General features: G+C 39.2%; 1 protein-coding gene across 6 annotated transcripts in view; it reads right to left on the bottom strand.

Moving 5' to 3' along the window:
* The window catches only part of itpr1b (inositol 1,4,5-trisphosphate receptor, type 1b), a 104,732-nt gene that overhangs the window by 27,514 nt on the left and 63,169 nt on the right, over positions 1 to 14,049 (bottom strand). For all 6 annotated transcript variants that reach the window (XM_074678750.1, XM_074678780.1, XM_074678742.1 and 3 more), the window contains 9 exons: positions 13,121 to 13,304; positions 11,417 to 11,679; positions 9,496 to 9,696; positions 7,578 to 7,688; positions 7,132 to 7,227; positions 6,109 to 6,243; positions 5,630 to 5,737; positions 4,967 to 5,198; positions 610 to 732 (listed from right to left, as the gene is read on the bottom strand). In XM_074678750.1, coding sequence (XP_074534851.1) covers positions 610 to 732; positions 4,967 to 5,198; positions 5,630 to 5,737; positions 6,109 to 6,243; positions 7,132 to 7,227; positions 7,578 to 7,688; positions 9,496 to 9,696; positions 11,417 to 11,679; positions 13,121 to 13,304 — 1,453 coding nt within the window. The remainder of the gene's footprint in view (positions 1 to 609; positions 733 to 4,966; positions 5,199 to 5,629; positions 5,738 to 6,108; positions 6,244 to 7,131; positions 7,228 to 7,577; positions 7,689 to 9,495; positions 9,697 to 11,416; positions 11,680 to 13,120; positions 13,305 to 14,049) is intronic.

The raw sequence follows: 14,049 nt of genomic DNA, 5'->3' as shown, positions 1-14,049 counted from the left end.
CGAAGCACTGCTTGGATCAAGAAAGCCTTCTGGGTGAGTATTGTGTTATACTTCATTCTATAAACAATGTAAAAGCTGTATTAACTGAACTTATCCTTTAAATTTTTTACTATGTTTCAGGTAACATGCCCCATCACTCACCTTGCCAGTTATGGTTTATGGCTGGAAAAACAATACCAGAGCAAAAAGGCTACTGAATTGCTCAATGTTGTTTTCCAACACAATGGTAAAAAGCAACGTCAAACTAGAAAAGCACTCAAAGCATTCAGTCCTACTTTAATGTTTAATGTATACTCCCTTTCAGCAGACTGTCTGCTACAATTTGGTGTTAGTTGCTGGTTTGTACAATGATTTCAATTTCAGTGTGTGTTCTTTTGTGTTTGTGTGTGTGTTTGTGTTTGCATGCATTGGTTGTAACATGGACTCATTAGCTGCACCACATTATCTGTCTGCACATGTCACCCTTAGTCTCAGTCAAACCCTCGACCTCCTGAGACGGATTCTAGAGTCTGTGATAAAATACTTTTTTATATTATATTTTATCTATTTGCTTTGAAAAACCACCACCACAACACAGGGGTTAAAAGGTCAACATATCAGCAGACTAACCTCTACGGACACCTTCCAGAGGGTAGAAGAAGGCCACCAGCAGATTCATGAGCACAGCTAGATTAAAGGAGATGCTGCTCCAGAAGGACATGTTCCTGGAGCACCAGTAAAGGATGGGCTGGGCTGGAAGACAGAGTTTAAGACAAATTAATACAGGTCATGATGGAAGTAGAACATACACCATCTAATCAGTGTTTCACAACAAGAAGTTGCATGTAAAGGATAAAAGCCTTTTATCTGATTTTCATTTAGCTGTAGCTGAAACTAAAAAAGAGCAGAGAGAAGCAGATGCTTGGAGTGCTGCGTGGATGAGACTCAGGGGTTTGGGGCAATGTCTCTTTAGTGCCCCCAGTGTGGGGATCCAAGTTTGAAGTGAAATGGCTCTTTGAGGGCTTCGATCTTCTTGATAAGATAAAACAGGCCCAAAATTCACTTAATTCTCAGAAATGAGAGTATGAGAATGTGTGACAGAGCACAAAATAAATAGGCGTTATAAATCCATTGCTTTGGGGTGTCTCTACACAACCTCAAAAACATTTTTTATAAATATGTCACAAAACACTTGAGCTTCACATTTCAACTCTCTTGTACATTTCACACTAAATGATGGTTAACAAAACACACAAACTGAGATACAAAGTGATAAACAGACACACCCACACAAAGACACCGACTACTCAGACATGGTCATGTGACCACTATTGTGATAAATTCTGTTTTAAGCCTAACCAGTAATTTCAAGTGTTAACGTTTGGCAACAGAAGTCACTAAAGTTGTGACAAATGATTTGCACTGGATGAACCAGAGGCCTTCACAGCTTGACTGGTTCAAAAACAAACTCCTAAAGCAGCTACTTCCATGTTGTTGCAGAGACAGCCAGCCAGGGGAAGGACTGGGACTTGTCCTGCTTACAGGAAAGTAGCATAAAGGTCAGTGTGCCTGTAGTACAAACTAACTGTACACGGACTTGAGAATATCAGTTTTGATAAGCCCTCATGCTGGTTTTGAGATTTGCTTCCTGGAAAACTCTAGATGGAAACAGGATACTGTGGCATGTGTAGACTCTGAATACCTGGGGTTGCACAACCTAAGTCAGGTGGTGTAACAACAACAAAACAAACATGGTGGCAGCAAAGAGAGTTTCTACTTCTGGTGGGACAACAACTGTGTCACACAGTGGATTGACAGATGCCCTGTTCACACAAAAAGTGTTTCTCTCCTCTCTGAATCTGTGAACTTCATGAGGATAACGACCTTGTCTCACCAGTCACTGTTGTGCATCTTTAGCTACTGCTTCCTGAGAGCAGGTTAATGTTTAATACACTGAGGTTCATACACACTGGCAGTGTACTTTAGGCCTTTAAATGCGCTAAACTCACAGAGCTATATTTTTTTACTCACTCTCAGAGTTCAAAAGTCAAAATTGCCATGAAGAAAACGATACATCACTGGTGCAAATATCTGCAATACATGAAGGACACATTGCACAAGAAAAATTTGTTTTTCATCTTAAGGGGATGTAAATAACCACTAACCTTTATGTGGATTTTAACACCATTTCCCCAACATTTTTAGAATGGGTATAAGGCTTAGACCCAGATACTCAAGTTTATGTAAATATGCCTTTTTGTAAGTTGCTGGTAAAATAAAAACCAACTTAAAATATCCCCTCCTCTTTTCTACATCATTTGCTAACAGCTGCTCTGCTTGGTGGTCTTAGTGTCCCTCCTAGCAGACTCTGAGTATACTGCCAACCTAGTCAACCAAAATGCATCGTATACTCCCAGAACTACACCCTGTTTTGACTCCAGCCAACAATCATGATCATGTTCACATCTTTTTTTTCTTTTTGCCATCTTGTCCGTGCCGCTCTTCTTTCTTATTTCTCCTCATAACACAGCAACACAGCAGATCCTACCAAAAGAGGGTATGCATGTGATGTCACAGCAAGCAGAAGTCGCTACAGTTACGCCCACTGAGTGGCAGAAAGAGGGAGATGAGTGGCAGCGTTGGCTTAAATACAGTCGAAACTCTAAAAGAAACTGAAAAAACGGGGAAGAGCTGTTGCAAGATTGATTAAACTAACAGGTCTGAAAAGCAATCAGAGCTATTTTTTGACAGGCTACTGAAAGACTAAGAGAAGAGAAACTGATGGATCACTGCAATTTACAGCAACAATCCAGGCAATGAAAGCTGGATTTGCGGTTCCCATTTTGTGTCAGTTACAGTCATTTATACTGTATCTTTGGGATAAAGACTTCCTTAAATTACAAAATCTCTAAGTTTTAGCATTTTTCATTCAGCTTTGTTTTTCATAACTGTAACATTTTTGTCTTTGTGTGATTATAAACCTCATGCTTAACATGACTACTAAACTAACTAAAATTGAGGCTAACACAGTTTTCCAAATCAGGGGAACTCCAGCACAAGCAGCTGCAGCTGTGTTGGAAAAAGTATTAGATATTAACTTTACTTAAATACTGTCATGGAGACTGTACTAGGGATGCACGATATTATCGGCACAATATCGGTATCGGCTGATAAAAGCTTAAAAACACGTTTATCAGTATCGGCAGATATGAAAATTTCTGCCGATAGTCACAGCCGCTAAGGTGCTATTCAGTTAGGATTATTATTATTTTCCATCTGAAAAATAAGCTCCTTAAATAAAATGTAGCACTTCATTTATTTGCACTGCAGAGCTCTGTGTCTGTCACCAGGTTGTTACAGTAGCTCTAAAATAATCAAAAGCAACGTGGTTATGTTTAAAAATGCATTTTACATTTAAAGTTCATGTGATCTAAAGAAATTATTTTTCTGTATTTCAATACTGAATGTCTTGAGTTTGAAAAAATAATACATTTCTTATTTATGGTAAAATCAAATTTTTTTTTGTCTTGTTTTATGTGTGTTTCTCAAACAAATGAGACCGTCACAATAAGAGTAGCATACAAATTCCAGTACAGGATAGACTTAGCTTTCTTTACAGTGAAAAAAACAAACTTGTGATTATCGGTATCGGCCAAAAGGGATTTCCATATATCAATATATCGGCATATCGGCATATCGGATATCAGCAAAAATCCAATATCGTGCATTCCTAGACTATATATCTATTGATAATACAGTCTATGTTAAATATAATAATACGTGTATATAGATTATACATGTATTCGCTTGGGTCCATCCACTGTTCATCATATAAAGGCTTTTGTAGCTCTCAGGCTTTGCATTGTGTGTTTTTCTGGCATTGAAATCAGATACAAATAAATATTGGATATGGTTTCTGTACACATGTCGATGTTCGTGGACCCCTGATTCTCTAGTAGCTACAACAAAACAATGTTGTGTCCAACTGTCCTTAATTTCATGTCATATTCCACATTTTTCCTGGTCTCCTCATATTCACTGCCGCTCTCTGCAATGCTAAGTTGGGTTTGTCTTGCCATTCAGTCTGACTAAAAGTGGGCGTATCCCAGTAGGGAAGTGACATTAATGTATACTCTCAACACTTGTATTTGGTAGTGACTGCAGCTTCATGATGGCACCAAAATGGAGAAATAATGGATATGCAAGAAAACCGCATGCAAAAAATAAAAACAGTGATCATTGTAGAATATGCTTCATCATGATATCGCAGACTTGTCTGAACTTATACTAAATTCACAAGTTGTTTATCAAGAGCCCATTTCATACTGCAAGCCTGAAACAGCACTGCTTTACAGTTCTGCCTTCATCACACCTTTGTACCTTCATATTAACCCTGCTATGACATAAAATCAGTTTCCCATCGAGTAATTTCACATTGTGTTACATACTTCACAGAAGTGCAGCGATTCTGTCTCACCTCTTTAAGGTTTTTTGTTGCAAACACAAATGCTGGTGCAGGGTTTGAACCACTTGGTCCCACCATCATAACTTTAAAATGCTGATATTTAAAGGCAGATTGGTGTCAGGGGCATAAAAACTGTGCCTTAGCTGGCAGTATGAAAAGGGCTCAGGTTTACATGCTCTCAACAAATCCATCCCTCCAGTGTTTAGACTTTAGATTGTGAGTGCAGCCTCTTTTAATCACTGAACCTGCGACACTGCTGAGTGCGGTACAAAGGCTGCTTGGATAGTTAAACAATTGATTTTTAAAGGTAAGTTTCAGGTAACTTTAAACCATCTGAAAAACACATTTTTAGTGTTTTATTGAGGTGTGTCGAACTTTTAAGAGTCCAGTCCTTCTGAGTATGAATGAAAATGATAATTCAGTATATATAGAGTGTGTGTGTCAAAGATCCAACATCTGGAGGGATGCAAGAAGAAAACACATAGGCATAAATAAAATGAAGAGTTTCGGAGGAAGACGTACAGGGAACTGTGTTGGGGTTACCAGTAGCCTCTTGAGTACCTCGCAGCTTCTTCTGCCAGTTCATCTCATTGAACAGATCCTCTGAGCGCAAGAAGAAGTCATTGATCTTACTGCCTTGCTCGTCTCGCTCTGTGGTGTAGTAAACACGCAGCTTGGATTCTTGGGTGAGAAACTCACAGATGTTGGGCACAGGGAAGACAATTTGCTCCATAGTGCGATCCAGTCGTACAATCTGGACACAACGACAAGAGCCGCTACATTTTAGCACAGTGGTAGGAAATTAAAGCACAGTGTCCTGTGACTTCTGCTTCAAAGACAGATGAGTTATGATTAATGTCATTGAGTGCACTTTGTTATATTAAGCGGTTGATAAACTGAACTAGCAACTTCAGTCCAAAGCTTTCGACTATCTACATTCCTTCTTCTCATCAGCTGAACACAAGGAGCTAAGCAAACATGCCAGATGTGAGAGTCATTTCTGTTTAGTAACACCATGGGACTCAAAAGAAGGCCAAGAAAAATACCTTCACATGACTCAAGTCAATTATGATTCCTATAAACCTGTCTTGTGATAGATGTTGGATAGTTAGAAAAGACTGTAAACAGCAGCAGATCCTGAATAGTGCAGTAAACTTTAGTTTGAACCTGGATCTAATGACTGACCTCAATCTGAGCTGTGTGTTTAGCATAAAATTCCAGGGCCTCGTCACCCTCGCCATACGTCCCCCCTGGCTTCAACATAGCCTGCAGCTCCTTGTTGTGGCGTGCTAACTGAAATGAAAACAAACAGCAGCAAGTCAATAACAGCTGATCAATAATAGACAACCAATATGCACAAAGTATATTTCATTTTATCAACAGAAAGATTTTCTAAATGTATGAATGTGATAAACTAGCTTTTGCTGCATCAAGAGTTAAAAATGACACCTTTTATTTGGCTTCTGTTAAAGTCAGATGTTGCTTTGCTTCCATCAGGCTGCAGAGTTTGATTGACTGCTTGTTGGGTGTTGTGTAACTGTTTGTCATTAACCTAAAACATGGTTGTACAGCCCGAGGGCTGATAAAGATAGACGTGTGTAGAGCAGTAGGCATCACGTGTATTGCGTCTGTTTCATCACTGTTACAGATAGTTCTTGGCTTACTTGATGAGCTAAGATGTAGATATTATGCCCGACGTTTCTTGGAGATGCAGAGTGTTCCTCCTCTCCATCCTCACCCTCCTGGGGCTCCTCCACCTCTATCTCTCCTTGCATGTAGGCCTTTTTGATCACTTCCACCTACAAAAATACAAACTGTTAGGTAATTTATACTTAAAGGAATAGTTCAGTTTTTTTGAAGTGGGGTTGTATGGGCTCTATGTGACCACTAAGGACATTAGATACAGTAGAAAGTTGTCTCCTCTCCCTCAGTAAGACACAGACAGTATTCGATGATGATGAGGAAATAGGCGCTAATAGGGAAAGACTGTACCAAATTCAAAGGCTATTTTTTCTGCCTACAAGAACTAAAATCAAAAAGTAATACCACAGTTTAAGAGTACACTACATAAAATATTTTTTAAGTGCTTAAGTCTTCGGAAATATAAACATTTATCAGGACCTAACTAACTGGTCATGTATCCTTCCGCGCAGCGCTAGTGTGCTGTCCGTGGATGTTTCCTCTGTATTCCTTTCAGTCGCTTTCTGTAGCAGCTCTTCTTCTGTGTGCTCCGGTTCATACAGGTATCCTTTTGGTTCCAAAGTGAATGGAACTTCATCGTCGCTGTCATAGTCATGAATTTCCTACGCTGCCCCACAATCCTTAGAGTACAAACAAAAGAATTACGATACTTGATCAAACTTACACAAAGCTACAACTGGCGCCCGAAGCATAGCTTGTTTACATTCCCTATTTTATGTAGCGTACTCTTAAAGTGTGGTATTACTTTTTGATTTTAGTTCTTGTAGGCAGAGAAAATAGCCTTTGAATTTGGTACGGTCTCTCCCTGTTAGCATCTAATTCCTCGTCACCATCGATTACAGTCTGTGTCTTACTGAGGGAGAGGAGACAACTTTCTACTGTATCTAATGTCCTTAGTGGTCACATAGAGCTCATACAACCCCACTTCAAAAAAACTGAACTATCCCTTTAAGTGTGAGTGATGGACTGGATGAGGAGTGACGCACCAGCTCTTTAGGTCTCATGTTGTACAGAATTCTCTCAGCATTCTCGCTGTCGTGACGACTCTCCATGATTGCAAGAAGAAGTTTTGAGGCATTATTCTGCAAAAAGATGAGAAGGCAGATGAAAGCAAAAACCTTGGTTTCAGCCATTTATCCAGTTGATTTGCTATCCTTACTATCATTAATTTTTGAGACAGCTGTGTCTGAACAGTATTGAGTTCAAGAGAAACAAGCCTGTGGCGTGATTTTTTTCATGATGGCAGTTTTCTACCTCATGTGCTACATTTTAAAACAGCCACAGAACTCTAAAGCAACTTTTCCATAATATTGGTTTAGCTAACGAAAGTGAAAAAATATTTTAGAGCAGCAAAAGATAACAGTTTGTATGTGTTATTTCCCCTTCAGTGCCAATACAGTTATCACTAACAGTCAGCACACCAAGAACTCACTTTGAGTTCCAGCACCAGATCCATCCTCTTCTTGCCAAGAGGGTTGATGTCGTTGAGGATGAGAGCAATGATGATGTCTATACCGTTGCATTCATGAGTAGCAATGCAGTTCTGAGGAAAAACCAACAATGAGGAAGTTAAAACCAACAAGAAAGCCTCATATTGTTGAATTACATGAAGTAGTAGTAGTTACATGAATTAACCCTTGCACAGACGGTGATGGGAAGAGTCACTTTGTAAAAAGGGTGAAGTTACGTGACTATTAGTTTTGTACAAATTAAACATTTCCGAATCAAGAATATTATTTGGAGACAATAGATAGGAGCAAATTCATAACAAATAGCAAACAGTTTTCCATTGTTGCGTTAAGGAAGTACTGTTGTGGTGGTTTTGTAACACTGTTGAAAAGTCTTACAGACGTGCTGGGTAGGGGCTTTCTCAGTTATCTACTGGCAGTGGTAGAAACAGATGCACACCAACAATATGTATGTCTTCTAAAACAGATTGTCCAAGTAAGCAAACCAGCACAGTGCTTTAACTATTCTCTGTTAAAAAGGTTAAAAAGCAGTAAGAGAAGAGAACTACTACATTTTTTAATCTATTTCTTATAAATTAAAAAAAAATAGCCATAAATGACAAAATTAAAGCAACTCTGAGAGAATAAAAGATGCTTATTATTGAAACTAAAGTCTTAGAATTATCTTGAACAATAAAGTTAAAGTTCAAGGCAGAAGTCATTAAATTCTATAGTTAACTCATTTCCAGGCTAAAACAATGAGTTTAGGGTAATATCAGGTAAACCTATAACCAGGTACACTTTCACAAGATGCTCCATGTTCCCGGTCTCAGTTTAGGTACCTACAGACTGCTACTGAAGTTCGTCTTTCTAAAATAACAAATTCCACTAAATGCTTGAAATTGGACTTTATTCTAATAACTTGAAAAAATTAATTTCTATAAATGAAAGACTTCAATCACCAAGTCTCACATTTAAGGATCAAACATGGGGAAGCTCTGTTCACTCAGTCAGTTCAAGGGTAAATGCTAATGCACTAATACCAACTCAAAAAACGGGTGTGTTCACTGAAAGTTGGAGGTGTGAAAAAATATTGTAAAAGCAATGTATCGCAACACTTTGACCTGTGATAAAAATATGCATATTTCGACTTTTAATAACAATATTTTTGATATTTTTGGGGAGTTGGAAGTACAATACGTCCTTTGTACCTCCACTGTGGTAGATGGCACTAGTAGAGCCACTATGTATGTTGCTGTATGCAGCCCATAAACTGCATAATAAATAAAATCTCAAAGTTTATTCAAAATATTTTATTTCTAAACTTGATTATGTGGGTTTTGATGCTGTAAACATCAATGTTTTCTCTCCGTTCTTGGTTCAGCTAGCTTAAAGTCATTTTAAGTTTAATTTTGACAGTGTAGTAGACTGATCAAATAATCATCATAGTCATGTTTTGCGCAACATTAGATTTTTTATGAGTAACATTGGTTACACCAAGTGACATTTAACAGTTTCACTAACTGACCACATCTTTCAATCAATATTTTTTTACATTAGTTTAACGTCACATTAGTTGAAGTGACAAACTTGACACGCTTTATGTTTTCAGGTTCAGTGTATGTATGAAACACTTCACCTGACTTTCATTATTTCAAACACAATAAATAGAAAAGTTGTTTTCAATCAAATAGTTAGCTGGTAGAATATCACCACATGTCACTATGTTGTAATATATTGTGATATTATTGCATCGTGACCCAAGTATCGTATCATGAGGTTCTTGCCAAAACTCACCCCTACTGAAGAGGTCTCATTATACAGTATGTGGCTGTGTCTGTGTGTGTGTGTGTGTGTGTGTGTGTGTGTGTGTGTGTGTGTGTCTGAGTCATAATGTCCCACCTGGTTCTCGTGACAGGGACCTTGGCAGTACTCAGTCAAGCTCTCTACAGTCTGATTGATGAGTCCTACGTTCTTCTCATTGATGTAGAGTCCCAGAAGACCCAGTCCTCCTGTTGTGCTGCCACAGATGCAGTCCAGGAACTGAAGCGTCTCACACACCAGATTATAATTGTTCTTGTTATTTTGATTGCGCAGCAAGTTCTGGGGATGGAAGAAAACAAACATATGGGGCAAGCTTATTCATCATTGTGAAGAGGCAACCTCAGGTCTTGAGGATTAAGGTTGCTGCAACAATGCTAAAAGCAGCAGTTCCTCGCGTGTCTGCAGTTGTTAAATGGTATGGTTGGTTCAGAATATACTAAAACTATGAGTTTTACACAATCAGAGACATGGCAGGATTCACTTTAAAGCCAGCGCTCTGTAGCTATTAGGGAGAAGACAACAAACCCACCTTGACTTCAGCCATATAAACCGCCGATTACATACTACATGTGAATGTAGTGTGTAGTAGACACTGCATACTACCAACTTCTTTTGCATGTTGTACGAATATGACTGTTCTGTTGGGTCTGTTTTGTACTATACTACTCTGCGTTTCAGTTTTGGAAAATGGGGCTACAGGTGATGGATTTTAAATTGCCTTTATTTTAAATGTACAACACAAACTTGGTAGATCTTGTCATTTTAGTTATTTTGTTAATCATATAGCAGAATCATCATATCTTATTTTTAATCTCACACCAAAAGTTTTGTTGTTTGTTAAAAAAAATGTGGAAGGGGTTTTTATTTCAACAGCTAATCGAAAAACTACTTCCATATTATTCGCATATGGTTTAAAAAAGTGAATTACTGGATTATATGGGCTTTAAGGAATTGACGGCCTCTGTTGTAACTGGAAGTAACAAGATTGACTTATGTTTCTTTCGCATCACTTCACTTGTATCTCATGGACCGTCTAACGTTGGTGTTGTTGTATTGTAGTTGTAATACTGACTCGTTCCAGTAAATGGCGGTAATTCCCTGAAACCTGGCACCTGCATAGACAAACAACGTTAATGCCATGCATTGTGGGAAACAATATGCCAGGTAGACGGGTCTTTGCAAAGTGAGAAATTTTCCTGGATCAGTGGGACATCCGAGGATTTTTGGCATACCGCAGATTTTCGCATACTGCCTACTATAAACTGAATTTCGGTCAAAATAGTAGGCACTATTAAGGTAGTAGGTGGTTCGGAAAACAGCCTTCACCTCTTTGCTTCTCAGCAGGTTGACTCAGCATTTTCCATAAGGTGAGTGTAGGCTTCAGAACTGTGTTTCGAAAACTACAGGTTGCCACATAGAGGTCATAGTTGTAGAGGTTGAGGCTGGAGTTGGTACCAGAAGGCACCACTTCCTGTCTCTGTGGTGAAAAACCTTCAAGTCAAATCTTTTCAGGCTCATTCTTACTTTGTCTCCTTATTTTACAGCAGTGAGAGAACACACCATGTCCCTGTAAGAAGCAGCAACATCTCAATGAATTGATCAGCCGTGCTGCCCAGGCTGCAAATTGATTTATTGCACCCACGCTGGGTAATGCTGGACAGAACAGAGTGATTCAGCAGAGAGGTAACTACCATTTAATGAAGGTCTGGCTGCATTTGAGGTGTAAACAGAATCAGTGCAGAAAAGGAAGTCTCCTGTCTGAGCTGCTGGAGCCAGCCATTACAAAACACCAACACACTCCTCATAGTGAAACCAGACCAAGACACATCAAACATGGAAAGAGCTGCATCAGGAAGTTCTGCAAGTGGTGCCTATTTTCTACTGTTTCGTTTCTGTCTAACTCAGTGTGTTGATAGAAATCCAGAGCACAGATCATGACATGTCAGCAACCGAGGGCTGAGGAAAAACAAAAGCCCACAGAGACACTGTGATGGCTGACCTGCAGATCTCTGTTGTGGTTCTCGCAGAGCAGCTGCATGAGGCGCAGTATGGGCTGCATGATGGTTATGATCACACTCATCTCGCCTTCGTCCTGGCTCTTGTCAGCGGTCGGGACGGGGGAGCCTTCGGCAGCTGCTTGATGCTCTTCGGCTTCTACCTCACGGCGGTAGGTGGTAAAGGCCTTCTTGGTGACGGCAGAGGCCTCCACTAATTGTTCCTTCACCTCTTCCGTCACCACTGCCACCACTGGGACATCTTTAACTGAGAACATTGAAGATTTAGACAAAGTGATGACTGGGTAGAAAACTCAAAAACAGTGTTTGACAAATACAAACATGCTCAATATTATCATTGTCTACATGTATGAAACATTCAACACAATGTGACAAATATCACCAAATCAAATTCATCTCATGGAAAATAAGACTTAACCGGGACAAAGGACAGACTGATTATCGGCTGGGCTGATTATCAGGGCCAATGTTGGGCATTTTGAGGCATATCAGCATCTGCCTTTTTTAGACCTGCAGTGGATAAGAAATCAATTAAAAACGGTCATGTTTTGGCTTAGATGCAGCTGTGTCTCTGTCTGAAGTCACTACTTTGTCTCTAGCATGCTCCCATCCACAGTACACTCTGATTGGTTCAGGATTAGCTCAGTCCATAGGGGCTTGGGTTTGAAGTTGAAGGGTTATTGGTTCAAGTCCCGGCATGGACTAAGACTGGGAATTTGGCTGCCAAGAAACTGAAATCTTTTGTCTTATTTTCAGTAGAAAATGTTTTTTTTTGACTTAATAGAAGCCATAGTCACCTAATAAGTCCAAAAAATGTCTTGTTTCAAGTTATTTGAAGACAAAAATGAGGTCTGAATTGCTTGTGACAAGTTAAGAAAAAAAAAAACTCTGCCAATGGAACAAGGGAAAAGTTACCTGCATTAAGACATTATTTTAGTTTCAAGCAAATTTTTGTGCCAATTTTCCTTGTTCCATTGGCTGATTTTTTTTTACATGTTACAAACAGGACCTAATTTTTGTCTTTAAATAACTTGAAACAATACATTTTTCTGGACTGATCGGTCAAATGTGGCCTATATTGAGTATAATTAGACAGTTTTTTATTCAAAATCAGACAAAAACACTTGATAAGATTTCAGTTTTTTACAGTGAGCACTGTCGAGGTGCCCTCCAGCAAGGTACCATTCCCCCCAGCTGCTCAATATTGTAAGCCACTTTGGACAGAAGCTGCTGCTAAGTGAAAGTGTAATTGTACATGCAGAGACATTAAAAAAAAAAAAAAACTTTACTCCCTACTGAAAACTTTAAGGAGTTTTTTTTTATTTTTCTAAGTTTTCATCTAACTTTATAGGACAGCTGCTGAGCCTGGGGTTGAAGTTTGTATTATTTAAAAATTTGACACCAATATTTCTACTTTTATTGCTCATATATATAGGCTCCAAATATCATTTATTGGCCCTATTGACGTGTAAAAACTGGTATCGGCCATGAAAAAAACATATCGGACTATCTCTATCCAGGACACAATCAGGAGAAAATCCATGCCTTAAGAACATTTCTACAAATATAAAACTTGGTCCTTTTTGCTTGTACATACAGCACAGGTATGCATACAGACAGTTTCACACAACACAGTGAAGGCGTATGTTCATGACCTGTTGACCCAACTTCGATCCTTGACCTCTGACCTTTCTTGCATGCTGGTGTGTCTTTGTCTGGTGGCTCCTCATCCTTCTTCTTGCTGCCAAGATCACTTGTATTAACTGTCACAGTGGCTTTGATCTCCTGCTGAGCCAGCTTCATGCGCTCATAAAACACCTTAAAGAATTTCTCAGACTTGTTGTCCCCTGTTAAACGATGATAAAACGATCGCTGCAGGAAGATAAGAAGGAAAAGGGAAAACAGATGTATCATATTAACTTTCAAGGAACATTCAAACGAGTCTCATTACTTTTCTGTCTTTATAATAAACATTTGTGAAGTCACAACATTGTGGTCACTTTCTATACCTTATGTTTGGAAAAACGATAATTCAAGATGACTGACTTTCTGTTATTTGCTTTTAAAATTTCTTTTTTTTTTAAAGAAACTATTTCATATTTTCAGGACCATTAGACTTTCTTTATCAAGGTAAAACTTACTCCTCCCTTCCTCACTCTCTTATTGTCTCCCTGGAGCTGTCCTAACAGCGCTAAGATCCAAAGGTTCTGTTAGACACGGTTACATAAGACTCGTCATCGTGCCAGGAAACATGCTGCTAGGCCTCACCATGCTCACCTGATTTTACACCAGCTGCTCTCTGCACCCTGGGCAGAACACTGCTCTGACACCTGAAGGACTGTGTTGCGTGCTAGCACAGACCGACAGGCTAGCAACAGCCAAACCAAAACTAACTTCTGGTAGCCTTAGACATGCATGCATTCACACATACACACGCAACCACACACCCTGCAGAAGACACGGCACAGAGCATGGCATGCACTGCTTCAGATTGCATGCAAAAAAAAGGTGTGTGAAACAGCACATTGATAAATGCAGGTAAAACACATGGCTGGAAACAACCATTTACAGCATTGGTGTCACCTGAGTCGAAGGTACCATAACTTATTTTTCCTTT

This window comes from Halichoeres trimaculatus, unplaced genomic scaffold (assembly GCF_033239565.1).
Source record: "Halichoeres trimaculatus isolate MK-OKI-2021-1 unplaced genomic scaffold, fHalTri1.1 fHalTri1_scaffold_1, whole genome shotgun sequence".
NCBI classification, from domain to species: Eukaryota; Metazoa; Chordata; class Actinopteri; order Labriformes; family Labridae; genus Halichoeres; species Halichoeres trimaculatus.
Note: the sequence above shows the minus strand (reverse complement) of the source record. Positions and strands in the feature narration are given on the sequence as shown.